Source organism: Homalodisca vitripennis, chromosome 2, assembly GCF_021130785.1.
Source record: "Homalodisca vitripennis isolate AUS2020 chromosome 2, UT_GWSS_2.1, whole genome shotgun sequence".
Classification (NCBI taxonomy): Eukaryota; Metazoa; Arthropoda; class Insecta; order Hemiptera; family Cicadellidae; genus Homalodisca; species Homalodisca vitripennis.
The window spans coordinates 207,221,195-207,234,588 of NC_060208.1; the positions used below are offsets into that span (position 1 = coordinate 207,221,195).

Here is a 13,394-nt window from a genome sequence, read left to right on the forward strand (position 1 = left end):
CTAAATTTTAATTCAAGAAATATGATTTAAGAAATATGCAAATTAAGCAATTTTTGTTTTTAAAAGAAAATTGATTTTTAGAATTGCAAATTATATCCAATAAGAAACAACCGAACTTTAACAGGAGTAAAATAAAATATTATTTTTCTTTTTAAGAGTTTTATTGCATAACCTCCACGAACCCAGATGATGATTATGCAATTTGTCTGCGCACCATATCATCACCCAGGTGTCTCAGAGGATTAAATACATTTTAGCAGCATTAATAATATTATTTACACAGATTACAATTCTTGTAATTGTAAAATATGACACTGGATAGACATCTTTAATATATAACTATACAATAATCCCATTTCCGAATCTAATTTGCTTTATAATATTACCTCGTAAGTAACATAAATGGACTACTTCTTACTACAGATAGATTTAGTTCAAATACAAAGTGATAGTCGTATAATTACAACTACTTTGAGATTTTTTACCCTAAAAGTTACAGTAATTTTGTCCTATAGTGTTACGCTATTTTAGAGCATCGTGTAAGATTTTCTTCTGATCAAAATGTGGTGCAACCACTTGCTTGTTACACAGTCAGAAATTGGTTTATATGCGTTGTCGGTTTTGTATCAACAAGAACTTTGATATAAAATACTATTTTATAGATCATCCCATAGTTTTTTAGTTGTTACCAGGCCATTACCCTTCCACCTCTGATTTTCGTGAAGAAACAGGTAATTTCGAAACATATAAAAAATGTCGTCAGATAAGTTTTATTTCTAGTCTAGTGCGAAATTGCAAGAGGTTAAAATTGAAATGTTTTGATTGTCAGTTTCCATTTAAAATATTAAAACAAATGTAAATTTGTTTATAAAAATTTAATTAATCAATTACATACATACTTTTACATAATTGAATATTCATAGTATAAGGAGCATTATGTGTACTAGTAGCTTGCATATTAATAGCGGAAAATTGTTTTAATTAAAAATATATATAATCACTATAACTATCACAGTAATATTCAGCATTTTATAACACATTTAAATCTGATTTAAAACATGGTAGTTATTAAAACAAGTGCCGCTTTACTAAAAGTATAGTTTCAAAATTAAATTATATTTTAAAACATAAATTTTCATTCAGAAAAACAATGTGATCTATTTTTTATCCTAATATATTTTTTTGTCTGTCTTTTGTAATTAAATCAGGGTATGAAAATATTCAGTTTCTTCAAACAAAAGTGCAGTAGCTTTAAAAAATTGAAAGATATTTTACAATATAATGTTTATATATCTTTGAAGGTAGAATAATTTTCTTTCCAAAATTGAAGTGGAGTTTTTATTTTGGTGAAAGATTTTAATGTATGTACTGTACAATACTCTAATTTGTAACTGCTTTCATTCTGATTAGGTTATGTTCCATTGCGAGGGGCTTATCTTTATCTTTCTGAATATTCTGATCAGGTTATGTTCCATTGCGAGGGGCTTATCTTTATCTTTCTAAATATTCTGATCAGGTTATGTTCCATTGCGAGGGGCTTATCTTTATCTTTCTAAATATTCTGATCAGGTTATGTTCCATTGCGTGGGGCTTATCTGTATCTTTCTGAATATTCTGATCAGGTTATGTTCCATTGCATGGGGCTTATCTGTATCTTTCTAAATATTCTGATCAGGTTATGCTCTATTGCGTGGGGCTTATCTGTATCTTTCTGAATATTCTGATCAGGTTATGCTCTATTGCGTGGGGCTTATCTGTATCTTTCTGAATATTCTGATCAGGTTATGCTCTCCATTGCGTGGGGCTTATCTGTATCTTTCTGAATATTCTGATCAGGTTATGTCTATTGCGAGGGGCTTATCTGTATCTTTCTGAATATTCTGATCAGGTTATGTTCCATTGCGTGGGGCTTATCTGTATCTTTCTGAATATTCTGATCAGGTTATGTTCCATTGCGTGGGGCTTATCTGTATCTTTCTGAATATTCTGATCAGGTTATGTTCCATTGCGTGGGGCTTATCTTTATCTTTCTGAATATTCTGATCAGGTTATGTTCCATTGCGAGGGCTTTATCTTTATCTTTCTAAATATTCTGATCAGGTTATGTTCCATTGCGTGGGGCTTATCTGTATCTTTCTGAATATTCTGATCAGGTTATGTTCCATTGCATGGGGCTTATCTGTATCTTTCTAATATTCTGATCAGGTTATGCTCTATTGCGTGGGGCTTATCTGTATCTTTCTGAATATTCTGATCAGGTTATGCTCTATTGCGTGGGGCTTATCTGTATCTTTCTGAATATTCTGATCAGGTTATGCTCTATTGCGTGGGGCTTATCTGTATCTTTCTGAATATTCTGATCAGGTTATGTTCCATTGCGTGGGGCTTATCTGTATCTTTCTGAATATTCTGATCAGGTTATGTTCCATTGCGTGGGGCTTATCTGTATCTTTCTGAATATTCTGATCAGGTTATGTCTCCATTGCGTGGGGCCTTATCTGTATCTTTCTGAATATTCTGATCAGGTTATGTTCCATTGCGTGGGGCTTATCTGTATCTTTCTGAATATTCTGATCAGGTTATGTTCCATTGCGTGGGGCTTATCTGTATCTTTCTGAATATTCTGATCAGGTTATGCTCTATTGCGTGGGGCTTATCTGTATCTTTCTGAATATTCTGATCAGGTTATGTTCCATGCTTTCTGCGTCTATTGCGTGGGGTATCTGAATATTCTGATCTATGTTCTTTCTGAATATTCTGATCAGGTTATGCTCTATTGCGTGGGGCTTATCTTATCTTCTGAATATTCTGATAGGTTATGCTCTATTGCGTGGGGCTTATCTGTATCTTTCTGAATATTCTGATCAGGTTATATTGCTATTGCGTGGGGCTTATCTTTCTTTGAATATTCTGATTAGGTTATGTTCCATTGCGAGGGGCTTATCTTTATCTTTCTGAATATTCTGATCAGGTTATGTTCCATTGCGTGGGGCTTATCTGTATCTTTCTGAATATTCTGATCAGGTTATGCTCTATTGCGTGGGGCTTATCTGTATCTTTCTGAATATTCTGATCAGGTTATGTTCCATTGCGTGGGGCTTATCTGTATCTTTCTGAATATTCTGATCAGGTTATGTTCCATTGCGTGGGGCTTATCTGTATCTTTCTGAATATTCTGATCAGGTTATGTTCCATTGCGTGGGGCTTATCTGTATCTTTCTGAATATTCTGATCAGGTTATGTTCCATTGCGAGGGGCTTATCTTTATCTTTCTAAATATTCTGATCAGGTTATGTTCCATTGCGTGGGGCTTATCTGTATCTTTCTGAATATTCTGATCAGGTTATGTTCCATTGCATGGGGCTTATCTGTATCTTTCTAAATATTCTGATCAGGTTATGCTCTATTGCGTGGGGCTTATCTGTATCTTTCTGAATATTCTGATCAGGTTATGCTCTATTGCGTGGGGCTTATCTGTATCTTTCTGAATATTCTGATCAGGTTATGCTCTATTGCGTGGGGCTTATCTGTATCTTTCTGAATATTCTGATCAGGTTATGCTCTATTGCGTGGGGCTTATCTGTATCTTTCTGAATATTCTGATCAGGTTATGTTCCATTGCGTGGGGCTTATCTGTATCTTTCTGAATATTCTGATCAGGTTATGTTCCATTGCGTGGGGCTTATCTGTATCTTTCTGAATATTCTGATCAGGTTATGCTCTATTGCGTGGGGCTTATCTGTATCTTTCTGAATATTCTGATCAGGTTATGTTCCATTGCGTGGGGCTTATCTGTATCTTTCTGAATATTCTGATCAGGTTATGTTCCATTGCGTGGGGCTTATCTGTATCTTTCTGAATATTCTGATCAGGTTATGCTCTATTGCGTGGGGCTTATCTGTATCTTTCTGAATATTCTGATCAGGTTATGCTCTATTGCGTGGGGCTTATCTGTATCTTTCTGAATATTCTGATCAGGTTATGCTCTATTGCGTGGGGCTTATCTGTATCTTTCTGAATATTCTGATCAGGTTATGCTCTATTGCGTGGGGCTTATCTGTATCTTTCTGAATATTCTGATCAGGTTATGCTCTATTGCGTGGGGCTTATCTGTATCTTTCTGAATATTCTGATCAGGTTATGTTCCATTGCATGGGGCTTATCTGTATCTTTCTGAATATTCTGATCAGGTTATGTTCCATTGCGTGGGGCTTATCTGTATCTTTCTGAATAACACTATAACAATGTCCTGTCACTCAAATCTGAAGGGGTTAAAGGTTTAGCACACTTATTGTTTATTACAACAACTGCAATTTAATTAACCCTTTGAGAGCCAAGCCTTTATGACATGTCACCTCTCTCAGTGCCAAGCACTCTTCTGGTGTTTGTGTAGTGTTCCCGCTAATTTATAAAATAATAATAACAATGAGATTTGTTTTCTTTTATTGTGTAGGGTGAAAGTAGGATATAACTTGTAATATTTATTTGAATGATAAAACATGCAAAAATATTTAAAATAAATAAATTAAAAAAAATAATACAAACAAAGATTAAGTAATTATATTTTTGTTAACTTTGGAGTAAAAAAATTTAACTTTTTATGGTCTGAATTTATTTGTATGTATGTTTTTTATTGTTTCTTTTGTACATAGGAACAAACATACCAAATTTCAAAAGAGTAAATATCTGTATAACTTAGTTTTGGTTTTTATATATTTGGTATTTGTGTAGTGGTCCAAAAAATAATTCACAACTTTTTAAAAACTATACATAATACGATAATTTTTTTATTGTGTTAAGGGAAAGGTAGATTATGACATGATATTTATTTTGATGATAAAATCTGTTGAAATTTTCAAATAAAAAAATTATACAAGTTAATAAAGAAAATTGTAATTTTTGAATCTTAATACATTTTTTTGCAACTTTATTATGTTCTCTATGTAAGTAGGAACAATTATAAAAGTTCAAATAAGTACACATCTGTAATACTGAATATGACTTAATTATAGAGCAGTGCAAAAAATTTAAAAACTGCACTCGCATTAAAGTTCTCTTATATTTGGAAAATAGCTTTTAACAGCTGTAACAAATCAAGATAAACAATCTATGTTTATTTTATTTATTATGTATATATATATATATATATATATATATATATATATATATATATATATATATATATATAAATGAATGTTTGTGTGTTTGTTCTTTATGGAATCGTAAACTATTTGACCGATCATTACAAAAATTTGTATGTATATGTATTTTTCCACGAGAGGGTTTCTATGCTATGTCTATTGATGTAACTCGCCTCCAGGTGGCGTTGCCAAAGATAATAGTTTTCAAAGCGCCTGCACATTATAAACTGCAATTACGAGACAGTTACGAATATTTAATAGCCAAACACTATTTGAAGGCGCTAAGTTATGATGTATATTTGTCTTGAAGATAAAATTTCTGGTTGAACTTAAAGTTTGAGTGTTAGACCACTTTATAATAAAACACATGTACGTGTACAATGGCTATAAACATTAATATACAGATTTTCTTGATCGTGGCAACAAAGCAAACTCTACATCGGCGTTGGAAATATAATTTACTTGAGCCAGAAGTGCACATACACGGGTAACGCTTACGAAAAGCGTGCGAAGCCGTGAGAAACAGTTAGTTATGTATAAAATGAGTCTAAGTACAATGCCATATGTCAACATTTAGTAACAGAATAATAAATATCCGAAAAGCTGATCTAATCGGCTGTTGGCACTCAAGGGGTTAATAAATTATATTATTTGTGTTACAATCAATAGTTAATCTTAAGTCGACTAGGAATATTTCAAAGTTTTACAATATATAACCCAATAAGACATTTAAAATAATTTATTGCAGAAAAGTTTTATTTTCGTAACACAATGATAAGAATCTTTAGCAATATATACATACAGTCTTCCACTTAAACTTCTATAAACTAATTTTAATAATCATTTAAACTCTTTTATTCTCTCGGTTATCTTTGTATCAACACTATTAATCACAGAACAGTCCAAACTTTGATCGTGGAGGTTTTGCAGTTTCGCTTCCAATAAACGCACTTGACTCCGATATCGGTTGACCTGTTGTCGAAGAGCCTCCGTTGCTTGTTCCTTCTCCCTCACACATTCTTCTAGAGAATTTTTATGCTTTAATTTCATTGCCATCACATGTGACCGAAGATGGTCATTAACGTTGCCGTTGGGTCTCCTGAAATCATTAAAACTTATCGTTAACAGATACAACATGTAATATTTCAGACAGCCAATAATACATCATAGTAACTAACATTCTTAGTTCTTAGGCTTATACAGTCCGTGTCATGGAATTGTCTAAGAACTGTCTTAGAACTCTTCCAATGGTTATATGTTTGTTTGATCCAATATCACCTTGTTAATTCTCTGTAACAAAAACTATTCTTGAATAAAATCCGTACCAGGGCACATTCTGCTTCAGTAAAAATTTAGGGAAAATAAAAAATTGCACTGCATGCGTAGTGCAATGCACTACTGCTTATCCGAAATCAGAACACTGAAAATAATGTCATCAAATGTAAATTAATATTTAAAAAATTAACAGAAAGGACAGGTAAAAGGTAAGGCAAGTAATCAGTAGATGTTACAGATACATGATCTGTTGAGCATTCATCAAATAAATTAAAACAGATCACAATTTATACAATTAAGTGTTATTTTGTTTAATAAACCATGAATATTAGGGTGGTGTGTTTATTTTGACCATGAATGTATCACCAAAAAAGTTGGTAACTCCAAATTGTGGAGTTTGGGATGCTTCCCCACAAAATATTGAATATGCAAAAAAGTACTTGCTGATCTAAAAATATTCCAAAGCCTAGCTTTTCTTTCTTAATTTGTTAACAAATTATTCATTTAAATGCATAGTAAACACAATTTTACAATAATTAACATAAACAGTGTAATTAATAAACTTAATACATGCAAAATTAAATATAACTTTGAAACAAAACAATAATAATGGCAATTGAAGCAAGCAAGTGATTATGTCAAAATATTTGTGTTTTGTAGTATGTGACTAAGTGTGAGTTTGTGCAGGTGCTTGTGCGTGGATGTTTTAGCACACAATACGTTCCTTACAGTAACACAAGCTCCACTATGAACTGAATTTCATAAGTGTTTTTCTTAAAAACACATCTCGGTAATTCTAAGCAATATATGGGTCAACCTCGATTTTTCTCATATTACAATATAATGTTCCAATAGTCAATTAGAAAAGGAAATGACTAGAATTTCTTGCCGGAAAGCAGTTATAGGGAGCAGGCAACCGCCAGACGGTCATATATTGCTTAGAGTTACCTATTAGTGATCAGGGGCACTGACGTGATCTGGGCTTCAAATTTTGAACTACTCGAGTTAATTTTTTTTTCCAAAAGAGCAAGCAGCGCGAAGCGCTGCGCAGCGGGCAGGCATCGTGCGTGATCCTTTTTTTTATTAAAAATTTCTGATAAATTGTTATTACATATTACAATATAATGTAGGTAATGTATGTAAAACAATCTTAAACACATAATTACATGCTGGAAAGCAAAGTAAACCAATATATAATCCGCCCAATACAAAATCTCCGTAAAAATCTGGTAAAGGAATCTGTGTCATTCCTTTGGCCTGAATCAATTCAGTATATACGAAGATCACGCACGATGCTTGCCCGCAGCGCAGCGCTTCGCGCTGCTTGCTCTTTTAGAAAAAAAATTAACTCGAGTAGTTCCAAATTTGAAGCCCAGATCACGTCAGTGCCCCTGATCACTAATAGATAATTCTCGCGGTTGCCTGCTCCCTATAACTGCTTTCCAGCAAGAAATTCTAGTCATTTCCTTTTCTAATTGACTATTGGAACATTATATTGTAATATGAGTTGCCTGCTCCCTATAACTGCTTTCCGGCAAGAAATTCTAGTCATTTCCTTTTCTAATTGACTATTAAAACATTATATTGTAATATGAGAAAAATCGAGGTTGACCCATATATTGCTTAGAATTACCCACATCTCTTGACAGCAAAAAAGTCCAAGTGATCAGGTAGGCTATTCACCAAGCGATGTCTGTGCTGAGGTAGGTATAAGTATTGGGTTCCATAAAATCTCTCACCTTCTTCAGTAGCATCAAGTTGAAGATCTTGCACCTAAATTTTGAAGTCCAAAGAGATGGCCAATGTCGTCCACAGGCACATCAGTATACCTGCATGCCAAGGACCCAGAGGAACTTCCTCTGAACTCCCTCAAGTTGATAAATCTGACCAAATTGGTAGACTGGAGCAAAGTACTCAAAGAGGGAACAAACTAATTGGACATACAGAGTCCTCAACGCTCCAGGAGAAAAACCATCTTTAGATGTTCTGATGATGAAACCAGTAGACGAATTTGCCCAACTGCATTTAGCACCCAGGTGTCTATCAACACTCAATGTTAATGATATCGATCCAAGGTCTTGACCCACTGAAGATATTAGTGGTGGAAGTTGTGACACATCTTTACACCATTCAGTTTAAAATTCTTAGACAGACTGACAAAACAACTAAAATAAAAAAACACAAGATCCTTAGCTATTTTTCACCCAAACCGTGAAACAACTAGAATGTAACCAGAGAATTCTGAAATATCATGTTCAGCTTTAGCACTACACACAGTATTTGTTTACTGATTAAAACACAGAAATAATTAGAACATTGAATCAACTTACCATGTTTCTTTCTCCTCGTCTATTGTAGCTTCCTCAACGAGTTTGTCAAGCTTTTGTAATTTTTCTTGAAGGTTTTCTTCTTCAGCCATAGCATCAACTTCAGTAATTAATGAATCCATAAGATTTGTCTTCATTCTTTTTTGCATTTTTCCTGGAGCTGATTTGCTTTTCCTTAATGCAGACAGATTTCCAAACAGATTCATATACTGTTCTTCACTGTAAATCAAAGAGCACTTTGAAATATATGAGAGTAGAGTCATGTATATACAATGCATTACATCTCTAGATCATGCAAAATTGTATTTTTACTATTAGATTACAATAAAATATAATGACCTAAGAAAATAAAGTAATTATTTGGTTATAAAATAAGTTTATTAAGTCTACATGTATTTCATGTTCGCTAGGTACTGAGGAACTGGTATTTATTTATAAATAATACCACATAGTATTCGTTATATTCCGGAAATGTACACTAATTTGAACAATGTTTATCACCATTGAAACAATATTTACTCTGATGTCTATAAGCAAATAGCAATATTATTCCTACTTAATTTTACCCCTAGGTACCGAAATAGGTAGACAGACTACAGCTAATGTAGATAATAGTTTTTTAGGCTAATATGTAATTGTAATACAAAAACAAATAGACAAGCGTTGTTCTGACAATCATGACAAATTACTGTTTGCCTTTAGTGTCCAAGAGCCAAACAAGGATACTGACAACAACAAGGGTTTACTGTTGTAAACACCCTTGAATATATATTCTAAAGTAAATTGAGGATAAATTAATTCATTTAGAAAAACTACATTTCAAATGCTGCCTTACTTAAATTTAGCTAATTACAGTTTGTTAGTAGTGCATTGTTATTGAAGTTTATGAATCAGTTTAATGAACAGAATCTTGTAGTCTACTCCTGCCTATTTCAAATACAGTTTTTTACAATTTGGTTGCACTTCCACAAGAGGCTGGCAAAACAATTGATTATATATATATATATATATATTGATGTACAGCAAAATTTGAGTGAAATACACAACTGGTAAAATAGATCTCAACTCAAATTTAACACATTCAAAAAATGCTTGTAGGGAAAATTAGACTAATGTCTATTAATAGATTTACAGCAATATAACTCAATAGAGTTTTATTCATTTACTTGAATTTGCTTATAGCTTATCATCATTGCACACTTTAAATTGTGCTGACTGAGTTATCAGTTGAAAGTTCTTGTAAAAATTAAGCAGTTTTTTCTTGTGTATCAAATATATTTCCATAAATAAAATTGTAGTTAATCATTTCATGATTTTTTTAAAACTATTTTCATTTTATTTTGTAAGATAGGTCTAAACAATAAGTGTAAATATTTGGTAATGTCAACAGTAGATTCTGATAATTATTTACAATTCAGTAAACTACTAATCTGTTAAAGATTACTATGTTAGATATGTTTTATTGACGATACGTTTTTTTAAATTTAATTCCTTAAAGCACTATTGTCACCCATTATAATAAAGAGGAGGTCCTGAGTCAACCAAACAAAAGGGAAACACAGACACGCTTACAAACATAGTGTAAACATTTCACTGTACACAGACTGAATCACTGTGTACGGTACTCACCTACCTCAAAATACGTGGATACAGTTCTTGTTTTCTTTGTCAGTCAAATTCAAAAGAACAAATAAAAGTTGTAAAAATATTACAGATACCCTCTATGGTGGACATGGCATTTGTCAGTGATTTAAACCTTATTTGGCTGCCATAAAATAAGTGGCCACCATCAGAACTGAATCATCAATATTCATATATGCCTAAACTACCGAAACAAAAATGCCAAATTTAATTATGTACTAGGAATTTCAAATTAGAGTATGGTTTAGCTGTTTTTATATCTAAAAAAATTATCTAGGCTATTTGTAAAATGTAACAAACAAAACAGTGACACATTTAGTTAATTTTTAATGTTTTCAAGGATAAACGTACTCGACAGCTTTGGCACATAAACCAAACCTTTGTATTTACAGCCTTTAACATTCGTTATTCAGCTGTTTTTATCGAATGTTTCGTTTGTTTTTAAAAACCGAAGGATTTGATATTAAAATTGATTTAACTTAACATATGACTTCAACTGATGACTGAGTGATAAAAATAACAAAAACAAAAAGAAGTAACTATTTTTGAGGAATTTGTAAATGGCGATGAATATGAGGAAACTGTGTGAAATAGTTCTTGGCAAAATGTCAAAGAAATTTGAGCAGTGGATTGGGGGTAGACTTGCTAGCAGACAATCTTTGTGATTTTTTTTACTTGTCTGAGGAGAATCCTTTTCCCTATTTCACAAAAAAGGTTACTCACTGTTATTCAGGCAATATATAAATATTGTTACATTTCTCTGAAATGTAGGTCTAGACAAAAGTTGATTTTGTTATATGTTAATTGTCATTGTCATATTTATTTATTAAGAATTGTAATGCATCATGTACATTACAGCATACAATTATTATATAATATAGAAGTTAGATAATACATTGAATCGTTCGATAATAATCGACTAATGAGTGTAGTCCGCTTATTACAGCCTCCCCGATGCCTGTAATTGATAATCTGTTACCCTGATTTGATTGTGGTAGTGAGTGCTTACTATACTGCAGTCCTTAATTTTAGTAGGTTAAATTAACCCTTTTACTAGGCCTAGACTAAGACCAAGCTGTAAACCACATGGTAGGCTAACCACCAGGGCTGTTGGTGCAGGTTGATCAGACTGCCAAGCATTAGGAATTATGCATATTGCTATACTGTCATGTCAAAAGGTAGAACAATGATCGTTGTGGGTATACTGTTTTCTTGGTCATTAAATGGGCTAAAATTACTTGTTTAGACAAAGACTAGCCTATAATTTATTTTTAACGTTTCTTTTCTTTAGTAAAACATAGTAAGTGAATAAACATTTATTAAATAAAGAATGCTCTTCGGTATTGCACAAGTTCCCACAAATAGGTAATATTTGTCAAAACCTTTGTTAGGCAACGTCCTTAGCAGTGTAACACCATCCATGCATGACCATACCTAAGCTATATATAGGTTCTGACAGTAAAAGGGTTAATCTAAGCCTAATCTAGTCAGATTCAAATATTCTAGCTATTTTAAAACAGTATGAAAACATTAAATTTATAAACTTTGCCCTACCTCACTCCAGAAGATATTTTGTCAATTGCATTTTTAACAAAAATATTAAACATAGAATATCTATCTAAACCAATCTGCATAGATTGATTTAATTGAACTTTATATTGTTTATCAACATTTGAGACCGAACTATTGTTCTCTTCCATTCTACTTTAAAAACTGTAAACTTGGATATAGTATGTACACAAAAAACAGCACTTAATCACAGATCAGCTCCTAGACGTAAATATTCAAAACCTAATGCTAGTTTTAAATATTTTAAATGCAGGCTGAGCGTCCTGCCAGTTATTATTACGAATTACACACAGATGATGTTTTTAAGACAAACATTACAATTGTTCACACTTTTATAAATTTAAACAGAATTAAAATAAACTAGAAATCACAAGTAATTAGGCCAAAATAAACTTTTCTTCTGCTTCGTGTTTTGTTTTGTTTGAAATTTGAACATGACAAGAACTCCATAACTGTTCGACGTCGACCCTGCCTTAGCCTTATGCTTATTCCCACTTAAAACAAAGACTTATAAAATAGGCGGCAAAATTAACGCAAGGATAGAGTAAAGATAGTTTATATTTGCGTTATATTGCATATCTATATTAGTGTTATTAATTTATGAATATAATGAAAGAATTAAAGTATTATAAATAAGTAATCTAGTCGTGATATTTTTACTGCAACGGATTTCTATTAAACAACTAATTGTATAAATTAAGGTATTGTACCATAGGTAATTAATTTTTCTGTAGTGAAATGTTATAGATTTGAAATAATATACTATTGCATGTATTTGTTTTTTTGCAAAACACTTGTTCACTTTTACTACCGCCTGTTTATTTCCTACTTCAGTTGTCGACGTTCAAATCTGGATGTAGTCCTCGGCTCTGAGACTGAGAGATCACGGATTAATATTCCGGGGAGGTCCCATCATGTATTAGACACGATAATTAGTGTAATATTGCTAGTAAAAACAGTGTACATCGAAGCCACATAGCTAACGCTGAGGCTTAAAAGAGAGACAAAACTCTGCATATAATATTATGTCTTAGCAGATCTCAGAAGAAAATTTGCAGAGGAATAATAATGGCTGTATCTAAGGGTCTGTATACCTATAAGTTGAAGTCAACATCTTCTTTCTTTGAGAGTGAATTGTTCCTTGTAAATCTTGAACCAGGTAATAAACTTGCTATTATGTCGCGTGTAAATATCCCTATATAATAGTAGGCATGTTAACACTTATGTATCAGGAATTCTATGAGAAGAGATCGAGGAGCACCAGTACTCTATTATTTCTACGTCTAATCTGTCTGTACTTGGCTAAATCAAAGCAAAGTTTTAGAGATGACACAAGTTAAAAAATTGTAAACCAACAATTATTCTGGATTTGGTTTTCTCATAAAATATTTGGTAAGTGTCTTCAGTTCAGTTCAAGACGTGTTACTTCTTCAGTTTGTTT

General features: G+C 32.4%; 1 protein-coding gene across 1 annotated transcript; it reads right to left on the reverse strand.

The window, feature by feature from the left end:
* Window positions 1–5,865: 5,865 nt before the first annotated feature.
* Window positions 5,866–12,431, reverse strand: LOC124355330. The gene is made up of 3 exons (XM_046806428.1): window positions 11,939–12,431; window positions 8,747–8,962; window positions 5,866–6,240 (listed from the first exon to the last, which is right to left on the reverse strand). Exons 1-3 carry the CDS (start codon window positions 12,082–12,084, stop codon window positions 5,982–5,984), a joined length of 621 nt encoding a protein of 206 aa, XP_046662384.1. The 5' UTR covers window positions 12,085–12,431; the 3' UTR covers window positions 5,866–5,981.
* Between the last annotated feature and the right edge of the window lie 963 nt (window positions 12,432–13,394).

What these genes read in the sequence shown, in the direction of transcription:
- LOC124355330 (XM_046806428.1), bottom strand. Translation starts at nt 12,084, where the DNA reads ATGGAAGAGAACAATAGTTCGGTCTCAAATGTTGATAAACAATATAAA. An exon ending in AAAATATCTTCTGGAGTGAG is followed by an intron (nt 8,963 to 11,938) that starts GTAGGGCAAAGT and finishes TTTGATTTACAG; the next exon opens with TGAAGAACAGTATATGAATC. An exon ending in GACGAGGAGAAAGAAACATG is followed by an intron (nt 6,241 to 8,746) that starts GTAAGTTGATTC and finishes TAATGATTTCAG; the next exon opens with GAGACCCAACGGCAACGTTA.